Consider the following 16,488-nt stretch of genomic DNA (forward strand, 5'->3'; position numbering starts at 1 on the left):
CTATTGTCATTGTAATTAGGGTTGTTACTAGAGTGTAATTAGGCTGTTATAAGGTTCTGTGGTTGCTAGGTTGTTGTTTAGATATTTTGTGCGGTTGTTAGGCTGTAAGTAGGTTGTTCTATGTGGTTGTTAGGCAGTCAGGATGGTTGCTAGGGTGTTCTGCGGTCATTAAGGTATTATGGTTAGTTGGTAGGTGGTTGTTGAGGTATGTTCTGTGGTTGCTAGTATGTTGCTAGGCTGTTAATAGGGTGTTCAGTGTGGTTGCTAGGTGGTTAAAATATTCTGGGTGGTTCCTAGAGTGTTACCAGGCTGCAACTAGGGTGTTCGGTGTGATTTGTAGGGTAATCAGTGTGATTGCTAGGGTGTTATGTGGTTATTATGGTATTGTATGTAGTTGGTAGGTGGTTGTTGGGTATGTCTTGTGGTTGCTAGCATGTTGCTAGGCTGTTAATAGGGTGTTCCGTGTAAGTTTTAGGGAATTCAGGGTGATCGCTAGGGTGTAAATCAAAAAATACTTTTCAAATTACTTATTTTAAATGAGTTGAAACAACATTATTCTTGTTTTTTTTTTGGCACAGCTTAAATGTTTTATGTTGAATCCACTCAAATTTGTAAAAAAATGATTACGTTAACATAATCAATTTATGTTGTAAACAACTGCATTTTTTACAATGTAGGGTGTTCTGTCCATTACCAGTGTAAGTATGGTTGTTATTAGAGTGTTATTAGGCTGTTCTTAGGGTATATGGTTGTTAGGTTGTTGTTTGTGCATGCTGTGTAGTTGTCAGGCTGTAACTAGTGTGCCCTGTGTGGTTGTTAGCGTAATAGGGTGGTTGCTAGGGTGTTCCTTGGGTATTAAGGTATTATGGTTAGTTGGTAGGTGGTTGTTGAGGTATGTAGTGTGGTTGCTAGCATGTTGCTAGGCTCTTAATAGTGTGTTTGGTGTAGTTGCTAGGTGATTAGAATATTCTGGGTGGTTCCTAGAGTGTTACTAGGTTGTAACTAGGGTGTTATGTGTGATTTCTAGGGTAATCAGGGTGATTGCTAGGGTGTTATGCGGCTATTATGGTATTGTGTGTAGTTGGTAGGTGGTTGTTGGGTATGTTTTGTGGTTGCTAGCATGTAGCTAGGCTGTTAATAAGGTGTTCGGTGTGATTTCCAGGGTAATCAGGGTGATCGCTAGGGTGTTAATCAAAAAATACTTTTCAAACTACTTATTTTAAATGAGTTTAAACAACACTATTCTTGTTTTTTGGCACAACTTAAATGTTTTATGTTGAATCCACTCAAATTTGTAAAAAAATTATTACGTTAACATAATCAATTTATGTTGTAAACAACTGCATTTTTTACAATGTAGGGTGTTCTGTCGATTACCAGTGTAAGTAGGGTTGTTATTAGGCTGTTCTTAGGGTATATGTTTGTTAGGTTGTTGTTTGTGCATGCTGTGTAGTTGTCAGGCTGTAACTAGTGTGCCCTGTGTGGTTGTTAGCGTAATAGGGTGGTTGCTAGGGTGTTCCTTGGGTATTAAGGTATTATGGTTAGTTGGTAGGTGGTTGTTGAGGTATGTAGTGTGGTTGCTAGCATGTTGCTAGGCTCTTAATAGTGTGTTTGGTGTAGTTGCTAGGTGATTAGAATATTCTGGGTGGTTCCTAGAGTGTTACTAGGCTGTAACTAGGGTGTTATGTGTGATTTCTAGGTAATCAGGGTGATTGCTAAGGTATTATGCGGTTATTATGGTATTGTGTGTAGTTGGTAGGTAGTTGTTGGGTATGTTTTGTGGTTGCTAGCATGTTGCTAGGCTGTTAATAGGGTGTTCGGTGTGATTTCCAGGGTAATCAAGGTGATCGCTAGGGTGTTAATCAAAAAATACTTTTCAAACTACTTATTTTAAAATGAGTTGAAACAACACAATTCTTGTTTTTTTGGCACAACTTAAATGTTTTATGTTGAATCCACTCAAATTTGTAAAAAACGATTGCATTAACTTAATTTGTGTTGTAAACAATTACGTTTCAATAAATTGTACAGTTAATAAAGTCTGTTATTTGTGAGGTTTTTCCATTGTGAAGAATTGACAGTGTATGGTAAAGTGCTGACCTCTTTCCATGAGTGTGTTGAAGAGCGAGGCGTTGGTGAAGAAGAACAGGTAGGTCAGCAGTTGAGACGTGATCTCTCGATGCACCTGGAAAGTATTAAGCAGATGCAGAGCCTCCTTCAGGACGTCCAGGATCTGACTGACTCCCGCAGGCATGCGCAGCTGACCGCTCTCGGAGAAAGGGTTACTGTCCAGCAGCCCCGACAACACTGCATACAGAATCTAATAGAGGGAAATAAAGTTCATTTACTCCATGTGTTTATCAATACTTTACATGAGCAACTGCTTTAGACTCGTATATTATTTAACATAATATTTGACTAGATATTTTTCAAGATGCTAGTATCCAGATTAAACTGACATTTAAAGGCTTAACTAGGTTAATTAGGAACATAAGGGTAATTAGGAAAGTCACTGTACAGTGGTTTGTTCTGTAGACAATAGAAAACAAGTGTTGCTTAAGGGGGCTAATAATATTGACCTTAAAATGGTTTTAAAAAATGAAAAACTGCTTTTATTCAAGCCAAAATAAAACAAATAAGATTTTTTCCAGAAGAAAAAATATTATAGGAATTAGTGTGAAAATTTCCTTGCTCTGTTAAACACTATTTGGGAAATATTTGACACCAAGTACAAAATAAATTAACAGGAGGGCGAATCATTTAGTAAATCCTGGAGTGTGTACAATATAAGCACATTATTTGTGTTTTCAGTACAGGGGACGTGGCTCTGAGTGCAGTTCCCTGATCGTGAGCCGACAGGAAGTACAGCAAAGGCGACTTCCTCTCTGCGGAGAAATGTGTGTGCTGTGACTGGACTCTGCACAATGTCTCTGCCAGACTGCCCATTGTTACAGCCGTCCTGAGAGTCAGCCAGATAACAGCGCAGCAGCAGATGCATCTCACTTTTCCCACTGACCGCACCACTGCTGGCCCTCAGGAGCAGATAAGCACACACAAGGACAGACAGATAAACTGTGCCAGACGGAGACCAGCGGGAGTGTATTTATCACTAAAACTGATAGCACACTGAACCAAAAAAAATGAAATAAAGCACAACTTTGCCAGGAAGACTTTACCTTTTCAGCTCAATAATAAAAGTAATGATTGGTAGTTGGTAACACTTTACTTGAAGGGGTGTTTATAAGTCTGTCATTAAACCAACCTAAGTTAATTCAAATAACATACCCCTACATACATTTCTGAAGAGTGTCAAATACGTCCCAGGAGCTACGTTTTTTTTTTTTTTGCAGTTTTTGCGAATCCATCAGAGGCCGCTGTGTATGCTATTTTAGATCTCAAATTTCTCTCACGAGTGCCATTCATGCCTGCTGTTCCTCTGTAAATTCACTAGAGGCTGCTGTCAACTGAATGACTGACCGAACGACTGACCAACCAACCCTCCTACTTCCTTAAACCTAAGTGATAGTGTTTTTAAAAGCACAGATTAATCAGCGCCCACCCACTTCCCTAAACCGGCAGGCAGCTAGCTCGTTCACACATACACTACGGACATATTAGCTTACCTAATTTACCTGTACCACATATCTTTGGACTTGTGGGGGATACCGGAGCATCCGGAGGAAACCCACCTCAACACTGGGAGATTATGCAAACTCCCCACAGAAATGCCAACTGACCCAGCCGAGGCTCGAACCAGCAACCTTCTTGCTGTGAGGCAACAGCACTACCTACTGCGCCACCGCACCCTGTTATTTACTTGTTTAGTTTATTTTTTGGCTTTTGTTTGTTGTCAGACTCGAACCCCATCATTACAGTCAACTCTGCTCTGCTTCTCAAATCCTTTGATGTATGCGACAAGCCACTGGACAAACTGATAACAGCAGGAAAGCCGTCCATACAGAGGTAAGCGGTCAGCTGGTAAACGCAAAAGGAGCGCCATCATACCACCCTATAGCGTTCATTTTAAATATAAAATGCAGCCATATGTTCCTCAGGCTCAGGCAAATGTATATAGGGCTACGTTTGCAGAATGAGCTTATGTTGCATTAAACCACTAAAATTGTGACATGACAAATTAATTGTTTATGACAACTTGACATAAACAAATACATCACAACTTGTTTTTGTTTTTTTCATGACAACTTGACATTACGGGTGAGGCAGTGGCGCAGTAGGTAGTGCTGTCGCCTCACAGCAAGAAGGTCGCTGGGTCGCTGGTTCGAACCTCAGCTCAGTAGACGTTTCTATGTGGAGTTTGCATGTTCTCCCTGCCTTCGCGTCGGTTTCCGCCGGGTGCTCCGGTATCCCCCACAGTCCAAAGACATGCGGTATAGGTGAATTGGGTAGGCTAAATTGTCCGTAGTGTAGTGTAGTGTGTGAATGTGTGTGTGGATGTTTCCCAGAGATGGGTTGCGGCTGGAAGGGCATCCGCTGCGTAAAAACTTACTGGATAAGTTGGCGGTTCATTCCGATGTGGCGACCCCGCATTAATAACTAAGGGACTAAGCCGACAAGAAAATGATTGAATGAACTTGACATTACCAAGACAACAAAGCTAGTCATAAATCTGTCATAAACATGATAGTACACCAATAGATAATACTGAACATTTGTCAACTCTGTTTTCACGATAAAACTTTTTTAATAACAATAATATGATTAAAAATGCATGAAAATCTGACAACATCATCGAGGGCCAGAGCTCTGCACAGTTTAGCTCCAGCCTTAATTAAACACGCCTGATTAAACTAATTGAGTCCTTCAATCTTGTTTGCAACCTACAGGCAAATGTGTTGAAGAATGGCTGGAGCTAAACTCTGCAGGGCTACGGCGCTCCAGGAATTCAGGAGTTCAACACCTCTGATCTAAGGTCAGTTTCCTGATGGAATTCACAGCACCAGTATAAACACTGAAGTGACGCGAGCAAACTATCAGTGACGTCATTCAAGCTCAACATTCACCAACATCAACAACAAGATGAAGGACGCCAGGACCAGATCATCACCAGAGTGTTTAAGAAGCCAATAATCAACAAGTTTTCTGTCGGTTGTCAATCATTTTTTGGTGCAATAAGCGAACAGCAAATGCACTGCAAATTAAACTACTGACTTTATCAGTCAACCTTGACATAATTTTGTGAGGTATAGCATCTTTAGTTAGAAGGGGCTTTCGCATAAGGTAAATATGTGACCCTGGACCACCAAATTAATGTCAACTTGTCAATTTTCTTGTCAATCTTTATTTGTATAGCGCTTTTACAATGTAGATTGTGTTAAAGCAGCTTTACATAAATGGTCATAGTAACTGGATCAGGATAGTTCAGTTTGTAGTGTTTAAGTTCAGTTCAGTTTAGCTCAGTTCAGTGTGGTTTGAAGTCATTACTGAGAGTCCAAACACTGAAGAGCAAATTCATCGATGTGTAGCTCTACAGTGGCGACAGCGGAGAGGGATAAAAAACTTCACCGATAGGAGAGTGAAGAAAAAAAAACCTTGAGAGAACCAGACTCAGTTGGGCACGACCGTTTTAATTTCTCCGCTGGCCAAAAGTCTTGTGCAGAGCTGCAGTCTCAGCGGTGGAGGCTGGAAGCTGGCCTCAGCGAAGACTCGTCTGTCCCTGGAGCGCCACTGGAATCAGTCTCCTGCTCTCCACTCCCCATGACCATCAGCGCAGCAGGAGCTCAGGATATATATAATATTATATATTAGGGGCGTCAAAACTAATTGACGCAGACAATTCGGTATCGGTTCAGTAATAACCATAACCGGTTATTGTGTAGTGACGTCATTTATCTCCTATGCGGTCTGTCGCGAGGGAGGTGAGTGCGAGTATTTACAACACTCAGCCAACTCAGGGCGGCCCGTGGTAAAGGCACCATTGGCAAATACTAAGAGTGCTGTATATCCAGGGGGGTGCCAGAAATGAGCGCGGTTCAGTTGGTTTTGTTTTCGATATTCCTGACACACATTCAGTTATAGACGGCAATAACTCAAAAACCTCTCACCCTAAAAAGATCTAAAGCAGGGGTCTCAAACTCGCGGCCCGCGGGCCATTTGCGGCCCTCAGTGCAATATTTTGTGGCCCGTGCCGACCGCTGTACACTGACAGAATCAGCGGAGCGGGGAGAAAGAGCGCTCCCCGCTCCGCTGATTCTATCCATACACAGCGGTCACTGGCATTCCCCGCCCGCCGTGTAAACAAAGGGGCGGGAATGCCGGTGACGTCACAACGCACCCCGCCCCTTTGTTAGACGCTGTGACGGGCGGGAAGTGTTAGGAGGGAACTCGCGCCGGCCAGAACCAAGGTAAGCTGTTCCCGCCCCTGCCTGCCACTTAGCTATCAATCTGCAGCCTGCCACCTACCTAGCTACAGCCTGCATCTTATATATATTATAGGTAGATACAGACTGGTACAGACTGATGTGACTGGAGTGGGGTGGGGGTGTTTTATTTATACATATATACGCCTTTTTTTAGGTGAGGGAATGGAAGTTTTGAGTGAGTTCCCCCACTTTTTTCTGTGTGAGAAGTTATTCTCCACCTAGAACTTCAATAAGTCAAAGTACAGGTCTAGACTTAATGATGATCATCTTCAAGCCATATTGAGGGTCTCAACTGCTTCCGCTCTAAAGCCAAATGTGGTTCAGATTTGTGAGAAGAAGCGCTGTCAAGTCTCTGGCAGCAAGGAGTAGGCAAAAGATGCCATGTTCAGAAGAACTGTTCATAATCTTCACTCAATGTTCTATTAATGTTCAGGACACTTCATGTTCAGAAGAAATAATTAAAACTGTTAATAATGGCATTTGAGGACTTTTTTTTTTTTGTGAAATCCCTTATGCGGCCCAGCCTCACCCAGACTTTGCCTCCTGCGGCCCCCAGGTAAATTGAGTTTGAGACCCCTGATCTAAAGTGTGTTTCCTACAGAAAGACAAAGCTGGTTATGTTTCACAGCTGTCTTTCTTTTTTTTTCACTCGACTTTACGAGCACTGCTCCGTTTAAGCCCTCGCAATATGTGTTTAGCTGGGAGAGCTCGCGCAGAGAGGAGCTCTCAGTAAGGGACCGTCGGAAAAGTGCTTATTTTTTTCGCTTTTTTTTGTTTTGTTTTTTTCTGCTCCGCTCAGCTCGAGCTCTCCCTGTTGCGAGGGCTTAAGTGTGTGTGTGTGTGTGTGTGTGTGCGTGCGTGCGTGTGTGCGCATGTGTGTGTTTGTTGCTGTCTATGTTTGTGTAAGTTTGAATGAGAGACAGTGTGTTGCTGTGTGTCTGTGTGTTTATACAGACAGCATGTTATAGCCTCCCCCCTAAAATATAACACTGTATATGGAAAGCATCGTCAATGCACCGTGATGCACCGAGATATCGAATTGAACCGAATCGAAGGCATGATAATCGTAACCGAACCGAACCGTGAGACCAGTATAGGTTCACACCTCTATTATATATTATTATATATTATTTGAAAGCTGAATAAATGATGTTGTTCATTGATGTACACATTGATGTATAAGATAATATTTGGCCTTGATACAACTGCCTGATTTGCAAACTGAGGGTTCAAAAACTGAGAAAATTGTGTCGCTAAAATTTGCTCTTAGCAAGATCAATCAAAACTTGAGTTTTGATAAATTTACAGTAGGGAATTTACAGTAAAGTATCTTCATGCAACATGACGTTTATTAAATTTTCTAATGATTCTAATAATTTTGACCCCTACAATTGTAACACTGCGATGTGACGCTGACAACAGAGTTCGGATCCAAATGCAGGGTTTTATTTACAGGATGTTCAGGCTAGCAATGGTCAACACAGGATTGTTTTTAATAGTATTTTTTTTTTTTTTTTTGTCAGTGCTGGCTGCTATTTCCAACGTTGTTCAGAACATGTCATTATTTTTGTTCAACAAATGAAAGTAAAGTGTTTATAACCATTTGAATGTGAGTAAATGGTGAGGATAATTTAATTGTTGAATGAACTATCCCTTTAAAACACACACACACACTGCCAGGATGTCATGACACAGTAGAAGTTAATGAAGCTGAATTAATTACACCCGATGAGGTCACTCAGAAACCCAGAGCCAAAAGTCCCGCCCCCATGACTCATCATCCCTGATTGACACATTCCAGCCATGACATCACAACATTTACAATGCTGAATTACCTAAACACTACAGTAAACACACCATAATGAAGAAAACCAGCTGCAAACACGTGTCCTTCTGAACAGTTTTTAAAGGGATAGTTCACCCAAAATTGAAGATTTACTCATCGTTTACTCAAGTGGTACCATACTGTTATGAGTTTTCCTTCTTCAGTTGAACGCATAAGAAGATATTTGGGAGAATGCTATAAACCTGAACAGATTTTAAAGGGATAGTTCACTCAAAACTTGAAGAAACCTGTAACAATTTATTTCAATAGTATTGGTTTTCCCTAAGTCAACAAGTTTCCAGTTATATTCCTTCAAATTTTGAGTGAACTATCCCTTTAAAAACTTTTCAAGTTGTCAGCTTTCTTCCAAATATCTTATTTTGTTCTGAACTGAAGAATTAAACTCTAAGGTTTGGAGTAAATAGTGAGTACATTTCATTTTTAGGTGAACTATCGCTTTAAATGTTCCATAAATGACCAACCAATCACCAAATCACAACTTCTGAATAGCTGTAAAGACTAAAGATTCATTTACTAATCTCCTGGAAAAGGTTCACTTCCTGATGGGCTTTATGACTGCTTTAAACCGGACGCTCCTTTCTCTTTCAGAGTTTTGTCCTGCTCAGGAAACAGACGAATGTCCGAAATGAGCACATCTGCTTCCCCATCAGGCGGAGGATGAGTAACTGAAGCCCTTTCCTGTTCTCCAGCGCTGCAGGGTCTGGAGCGTGAAGGACGTCAACTCTCCATTCCTCATTTATCCACTCAGTTAATCTGCAACCAATGCGTCACATATGTGGAATTTCTGGCCTTCTGGACTTCAAGGTCGCTTCATCACCTGGATTTTCCGCACTATTGAGCTGATCTAATGTTGTCAGTGTAATGGAGTTTTGTGATGTTTTTATTCTGTGTTTATTTAGTATGGACACTTTACACACAAATAAAATAAAATAAAATAAAATAAAATAAATAAAAAAATAAAAAAATTAAAAAAAAAATTAAAAAATAAATAAATAAATAAATAAATAAAAATAAAATTAAATAAAATTAAATAAAATTAAATTAAATTAAATTAAATTAAATTAAATTACATTTAATTAAATTTAATAAATGGGTATTTTAATAAATAATAGAAATAATTCTCATTATATTTTGGTCGCAGCTGTATCCCTTCTAGCAACAACCAAAATCCTATTCACCCTAAGTTATGATTTTGTTTCATGTAAATATCGTTTCATGTAAATCTCATTTCCTTGAGATATTCCGGGGGCTCATAAAAGCATTAGAGAAATATTCCTCTTGTTTTCCATGTCGATGATAACAATGGAAATAACAGTTTCAGTCTGAGCGAACATTTTTTAAAAGATATTCATCAAGAACAACTGCACACAGATCCAGAATGAAAACAAATGCTGTAGATATCGTGTTCCTAAACATTCCTGCCTCATCTAGGAGAGGCTGGGATTTGCCATTAACTCGAGCCTTAAGAAAATACACTGTTAATGTGTTTGTTTTTGATTTCTCGGGAGGAGAAGACCAGCTATCCAGCTCAACCAAAGCTATGGCCGATCTCTGCGTCTGCTTCGCTGTTCTGACTTTTTTTTGGCCTACAGACTGGAAGCACAAAGTCGTGTCCTGTTCGAAATCTTCGACATCCTTCTAGGGCTATGATGAGGCACACGTTTAATGAAATGCAAACACTGTATACTCATTCATTTTCCTTCAGCTTAGTGCCTTATTCATCAGGGGTCACCACAGAGGAAAGAACCGCCAACTATTCCGGCATATGTTTTACACAGTGGATGCAACCCAGTACTGGGAAACATCCATACACTCTCACGTTTACACACACTCATGCATTACGGCCAATTTAGTTCATTCAATTCATCAATAGCACATGTGTTTGGACTGCGGGGGAAACCGGAGCACCCAGAGAAAACCCACGCCAACATGGGGAGAACATGCAAACTCCACACAAAAACGCCAACTGGCCTAGCCAGGACTCGAACCAGTGACCTTATTGCAGTGAGGTGGCAGTGCTAACCACTGAGCCACCGTACCACCTTACACTGTATATTCATTCATTCATTTTCTAGTCGGCTTAGTCCCTTTATTAATCATGGGTCGCCACAGCGGAATGAACCGCCAACTTATCCAGCAAGTTTTTTTTCATGCAGCGGATGCCCTTCTAGCTGCAACCCATCTCTGGGAAACATCTACACACACATGCACACACACTCATACACCACGGACAATTTAGCCTACCAAATTCACCTGTCACAGTCTTTGGACTGTGGGGGAAACCAGAGCACCCGGACGAAACCCACACGAACGCAGGGAGAACATGCAAACTCCACACAGAAACGCCAACTGGCCTAGCCGGGAGTCGAATCAGTGACTTTATTGCAGTGAGGTGGCAGTGCTAACCATTGAGCCACCATGCCGCCCTACACTGTATATTAGGACTTAATAAATACTAAGTATATTACTTATTCCCAACAACAACAACAAAAAAAATGATGTTAATGAATGTGCACGTACTTTGGTAAGATAGTAGACGCACTGCTGGAAGGTGAACATGATGACCTCCTCCAGGACCGTCATGGCCTCCTCACTGGCAGCACGAGTGCACTGGATCTGACCATCCAGCCATTCTAAGCAAATGGAAATGAGATGCGATGTTAGTGTATATTTATGAGAGAGACAAATAAGCATCAATCTACTCAAGTAGAGGCATTGCGTGTTCTGAAATCATCAACTGACATAAATATATATGCAATAGCTTTAATAAACTCAAAATTTCTAATAACTGATTTATTTTATCTTTGTCATGATGACAGTACATAATATTTGACTAGATATTTTTCAAGACACTTCTATACAGCTTAAAGTGACATTTAAAGGCTTAACTAGGTTAATTAAGCAGGTTAGGGATAATTAGGCAAGTCATTGTATAACGATGGTTTCTTCTGTATACAATGAAAAAAAAATATTTAAAATTAATTAAAATGCACATTAAAATGGTTTTAAAAAAATGAAAAACTCCTTTTATTGTAGCCGAAATAAAATAAATAAGACTTTCTCCAGAAGAAAAAATATTATAGGAAATACTGTGAAAAATTCCTGAATCTGTTAAACATCATTTGGGAAATATTTAAAAAAAAAAGGAAAATTCACAGGAGGGCGAATTTTGACTTTAAATCTTCCTATTTTACCACATGTTTATATCCCACACTGGTACCTTTGTCCTGTTCCTGTCTGTCCTGCTGTCTCCATGTTAAGAGCAGAGGGACCTCATGTTGTATGAAGTGCAGCAGCTCAATGGAGTTGGACATCCACAGCACAAGGGGCTGCAGGCCTGGGATCAGTTCCTTCATGTTCAGCACAGGCTGCTCCGCTGTCCCATCAATGGAGTTACTGAGTATAAAGAGCACAGTGTGCAGTCAAAACACACACATACGTCAACCAAACATTCATCCATTCATTATCAAGCCAACCAATAAAATGACTAAATCATCTACCTTACTACGTTATATAGAAGTATGTCCAAACAAGCAACAAACCTTCAGCCTAACCAACTAAACAACACAAATCTTTCCAACCAGTTAGAAATAAGAACAAGAAACCACTTGAAAGAAGCATTTTAGGACACACACCATGTTTTCAGACATTTTTATATTAATTTGAGACGTACATACAATACAATGTTGTAATTTTCAGAAGAGTTAGGAAACCAATATCTCATTCCCACTCCCAGAAACATGAACACATCTGTAATTTGGAGCAAATGTCATGTTCTAGAAAATAAAGGTTTAAAAATGATTTAATTAAAAATGTGAAAATATTACAAAGAAATGTCTTGATTGATTGATTGATTGATTGATTGATTGATTGATTGATTGATTGATTGAATGGTTGATTGATTGAGTGGTTGATTGAGTGGTTGGTTGTTTGATTATTGATTGATTAATTGATGGATTGATTGATTGTTTAGTTGGTTGGTTGGTTGGTTGAATGATAAATTAATTGATTGAATGTTTGGATGTTTGTTTAATTGATTAATTGTTTGATTGATTGATTGATTGGTTGATTATTGATTGATTGATTGATTGATTGATTGATTGATTGATTGGTTGGTTGGTTGGTTGGTTGGTTGGTTGGTTGATTGATTGATTGATTGGTTGAAGGATTAGTTAATTGATTAAATGTTTGGATGTTTGTTTAATTGATTGATTGATTGATTGATTGATTGATTGATTGATTGGTTGATTATTGATTGATTGATTGATTTATTGATTGATTGATTGATTGATTGATTGATTGATTGATTGATTGATTGATTGATTGATTGGTTGGTTGGTTGAATGATTAATTAATTGATTAAATGTGTGGATGTTTGTTTAATTGATTGATTGATTGATTGATTGATTGATTGATTGATTGATTGATTGGTTGAAAGATTGATTGGTTGTTTGGTTAGTTGGTTGGTTGAATGATTTATGGATTGATTGAATGATTGGATGCTTGTTCAGTTGATTGATTGATTGATTGATTGATTGATTGATTGATTGATTGATTGATTGATTGATTGATTGATTGATTGATTGATTGATTAATTGATTGATTGATTGATTGATTGATTGATTGATTGATTGATTGATTGATCGATTGATCGATTGACTAATTGGTTAAAAGGTTGATTGATTGTTTGGTTAGTTGGTTGGTTGACTGATTAATTGATTGACTGAATGATTGGATGCTTGTTTGATTGATTGATTGATTGATTGATTGATTGATTGATTGATTGATTGATTGATTGATTGATTGATTGATTGATTGATTGATTGATTGATTGAATAATGGATTGAATCAGCCAGAATATGTATTCAAACAACCAACCAACTTGACCATGCAAAATTCTAAATATCTATGGTTGGATTATGTCTAACCAACCAACACCATCTTTATCTTGCTCTCAAAACATATGTATGTCACATCACAACCAACCAACCAACCAACCAACCAACCATCTCCTTCTATTACATATACACCCATTTATTGGTCTGCGAAACCAAAATCATCCCATCTGTTCATTCACGGGGTTGTTCAACCAACCAACCAACCAAACCAACCAACCAAACCAACCAAACCAACTAACCAAACCAACTGATCCACCAGCTAGCCAAACAGGTAAATAAAGAAGAATAGCTTAATAAAAACGCATGCAAAAACCTTGTTTTTCATTTGGACAGAAAACAATGCCAAATTAATGGCATTGAATATTGAGTTTCACATTTTCCTTCAGTTTTAATCACTAATCTGTTCACCTTTATATCTTATAGCTGTCTACAAACTAACCAACCATCTTCTGATCTATATACATCTGTCTATTGATCTGTGCATCCAAAATCCTCCCATCTGTCTGTCCATCCAGTTGCAAACCAACCCCAATCCACTCTCGCTGTCCATTTATGGTTTAGTCCATCCAACTAACTTAAGCAGAAGAAAATCTGGATTCATCTTGACGTCAGTGAGCTTTACGAGCTCCTATATATAAATACACTGGTGTTTCATTTTTAAACTATAAATAGCCTGAAGAGCAGTGACCCAAATCAAAGATCAAATGGCACTGAGGGTAATTTTCTCCTTTAAGTTTTTTTCCATTTAACCACTAAAGTGTTCACCTCACCGCAGTGTTTGGACTGAAAACCAGGATGTGGACTGAGCAGAAAATACCAGCTGAAAATGTCAGCTGTCTGCCTAGTCAAATCTGCAATTTAGACTGGAGACAATCGGAGCCTGAACCACTATAGCGCTGCTGTCTGTGTGCAGACAGATTTATTGCTGGCCACTTCAACAGTAATGACATGCTCAAGTGGCCCACAAAACAAAAGTGAATTGAACAAACACGGCACCATGGCTGATAATAAGCTTGTCGTTCTTACAGTCCCCTGCTCTTATTTCAGAGAGAAGAATAGTAGCTGGAAGAAATAAGCTCTCTCACGTGTCTGGATGCAGAGCTGCAAGTTCCTTTGTTCGTTCCTGTAGATGAGAAGAAAAAAAAAACACGTCTTAGAAGAACAGATCTGTTAAAATGAGCAACAACTCTTAACTTCCCATGACTACAGGGTCTCAGCTGGGTCATGTAAAGCAGGACGTGTTAGTGTGCTCAATAACAAACATAGTATCCAATGTCTACTTATTTAAGGTACTTCTTTCTTAAAGGATTCTCAGTGACCAGCTCCCTAAGAGAGTTATATTGACATATCATACACATATAATACACTCAAGCACATACTTGATTAGGTACATTTGCTCAACTGTTTATTATGATGGCAAAAATATTAAACAATCCAAACACAGAGCAAAGTTAATCTGCTGAAGTTCAAGCCGAGCAGCAGAATAATGAAGAAATGTGATTTAATCAGCTCAGGCTCGTTGAAAATACATGCCTCATTTTTGTGAAATATAAAATACCTTGCTCTGGGTATGTTTGGTTGCACGTTTTAAGCCTGGTTTATACTTCTGCGTCAAGTGACCGGCGTAACTCACGGCGCAGGCAACGCGCGCAGCTGTGCATTTATACTTCTGCGTGCTGTCTCTGTTGGTCTGCATTAACACTTCCGAAACGCTAGTTGGCAGTGAGGTGTAAATGTTCCTCTGTGTCGAGTTTCTTCGCTGCTGTTTTGCTTTTCCCAAACACTTCCTGGTTGTACAAGTGACTCAAACTCGCTCATTTTGAGGCACGTGCAACAACTTTATCTATGAGGTAAACACAAAACAAAACTTTTTATCCGGAGCTCCTTCACGGGACTCCACACTTGTAAACAATCGCTCGCGTCATTCGCGCGGCTCTCGGTCCCGCCCAGACTTGTCAGCACTACCAAGCCGACCAATCACAGAGCTTGCGCTACGCGTTGTTGCGACCTGTAGTTACAATTTTTGAGAGGTGCACGTCAGCACGGCGAAGGGCCAGGCGTCAGCGCCGTAGCATACAAGTATAAATCAGCCTTTAGATGACAAATCCATTAGAGGGCGCTGTCTATATTTTTATGACGTTACTTAGGGTATGTTTTGTTGTATGTTATAGATACATGTCCTTCTTGTACATGCACATGATAAGGTGGAGCTTGTCATACAGGTCACCTAGCACACCACTGACCTAAACCTATCCCTAAACCCAACCAATAGTGTCTTTACAAGAAGACATAAGTTAAACTACACTCTGAACATGTACTTTACCTTGATTTTACATCTATTGTGGAACCGTGCTTCACCAGACCTGAACCTGAGTGCTCTTCATCACAAGTACAAGACTGTACAAACTGAACTACAGAGCAAACCGACCACGCCAGAAAACATGTCCATTTGAAGATAGATAGGTGAGGTAAACATATTCGGTAACATATTAAGATGAATTAATAATTAATTAGTCTAAAAAGCAAGTAAACAAGTAAACCGTTTTTTAAAGAAGTACAGTATGTTGTAAAGAACCAACTTGCAATATGTAAAGAGGTAGCTAGCATATGTTACTATAAGCTATTAGATATGCCTATGTCATAAATCACAATACAATCTCTTTCTCTTTCTTTCAGGGCAGATCTAACAAGTCTTAAGTGACGAATATAACACATTTTTACCCATTCCATTAAATATTGCACTACAAAGGGCAACCCTAGTTTTAATGGTCTATAAATTAGCAAAGACCACTTAATATGTGTGACAATAAATAGATTACTGTGTGTTAAAGCACTTCATGTTGGGTGGTTCTTTTCCTTTGAGTCGTGCATTTAAAATCCTTTTATTATCACTAATATAGTGCATGATCCCATCATGGAACTAAAGATGAATGTCCAAAACTACCTATTCTATTTAGTTTGTAATAGCTCTCAATGTTTACTAGTGGCTTATTACCTGTCTATTACTAAATTATTAACTATTTATTATTACTTATAAAGAAGAAATTCTGCATGATCTTATTCTGCATTGTTAATCCAACCCAATACCTAAACCCAACTACTACTTAAATAACTGTTATTACACGACTGTCTGGATCACTCGATTCTAATTGGTCCATTGCAACATTCCAATTGATGTTATACCATGATAACAACCGTTGAATAGCATAGGCTCCTCCAGGTATTTCAGATCATCTTGACCATCAGTGAACATCTTCACATCTCTGTAGTTGCATTCATCTGCATTCATATTTATCTGGTTATGACACTATTTTTGACTCTTTTTTGACATCTTACGACTGAACAAAATTTGTAGGTTAGTGTA

At 39.2% G+C, this 16,488-nt stretch overlaps 1 protein-coding gene and 1 long non-coding RNA gene across 13 annotated transcripts in view; one reads left to right on the top strand and one right to left on the bottom strand.

Annotated features, from left to right (window-relative positions):
- LOC141381323 (uncharacterized) overlaps positions 1 to 3,478 on the top strand; it is a 4,612-nt gene extending 1,134 nt beyond the window's left edge. Inside the window, exons 1-3 of the long non-coding RNA XR_012401295.1 lie at positions 1 to 268; positions 956 to 1,699; positions 1,834 to 3,478. The exon at positions 1 to 268 is cut by the window's left edge and continues 1,134 nt beyond it. This is a non-coding gene — a long non-coding RNA (uncharacterized lncRNA). The remainder of the gene's footprint in view (positions 269 to 955; positions 1,700 to 1,833) is intronic.
- Positions 1 to 16,488, bottom strand: part of radil2a (Ras association and DIL domains 2a) — a 156,038-nt gene that overhangs the window by 113,394 nt on the left and 26,156 nt on the right. For 9 of the 12 annotated variants that reach the window (XR_012396835.1, XR_012396829.1, XR_012396832.1 and 6 more), the window contains 4 exon segments: positions 14,210 to 14,247; positions 11,447 to 11,622; positions 10,747 to 10,859; positions 2,101 to 2,320 (listed from right to left, as the gene is read on the bottom strand). Coding sequence is in view for 2 of the 12 variants with exons in the window: in XM_021469262.3 (XP_021324937.2) it covers positions 2,101 to 2,320; positions 10,747 to 10,859; positions 11,447 to 11,622; positions 14,210 to 14,247 (547 nt within the window). In the remaining 10 variants the exon portion in view is untranslated. 12 annotated transcript variants of the gene reach the window in all.

This window comes from Danio rerio, chromosome 3, assembly GCF_049306965.1.
Source record: "Danio rerio strain Tuebingen ecotype United States chromosome 3, GRCz12tu, whole genome shotgun sequence".
Classification (NCBI taxonomy): domain Eukaryota; kingdom Metazoa; phylum Chordata; class Actinopteri; order Cypriniformes; family Danionidae; genus Danio; species Danio rerio.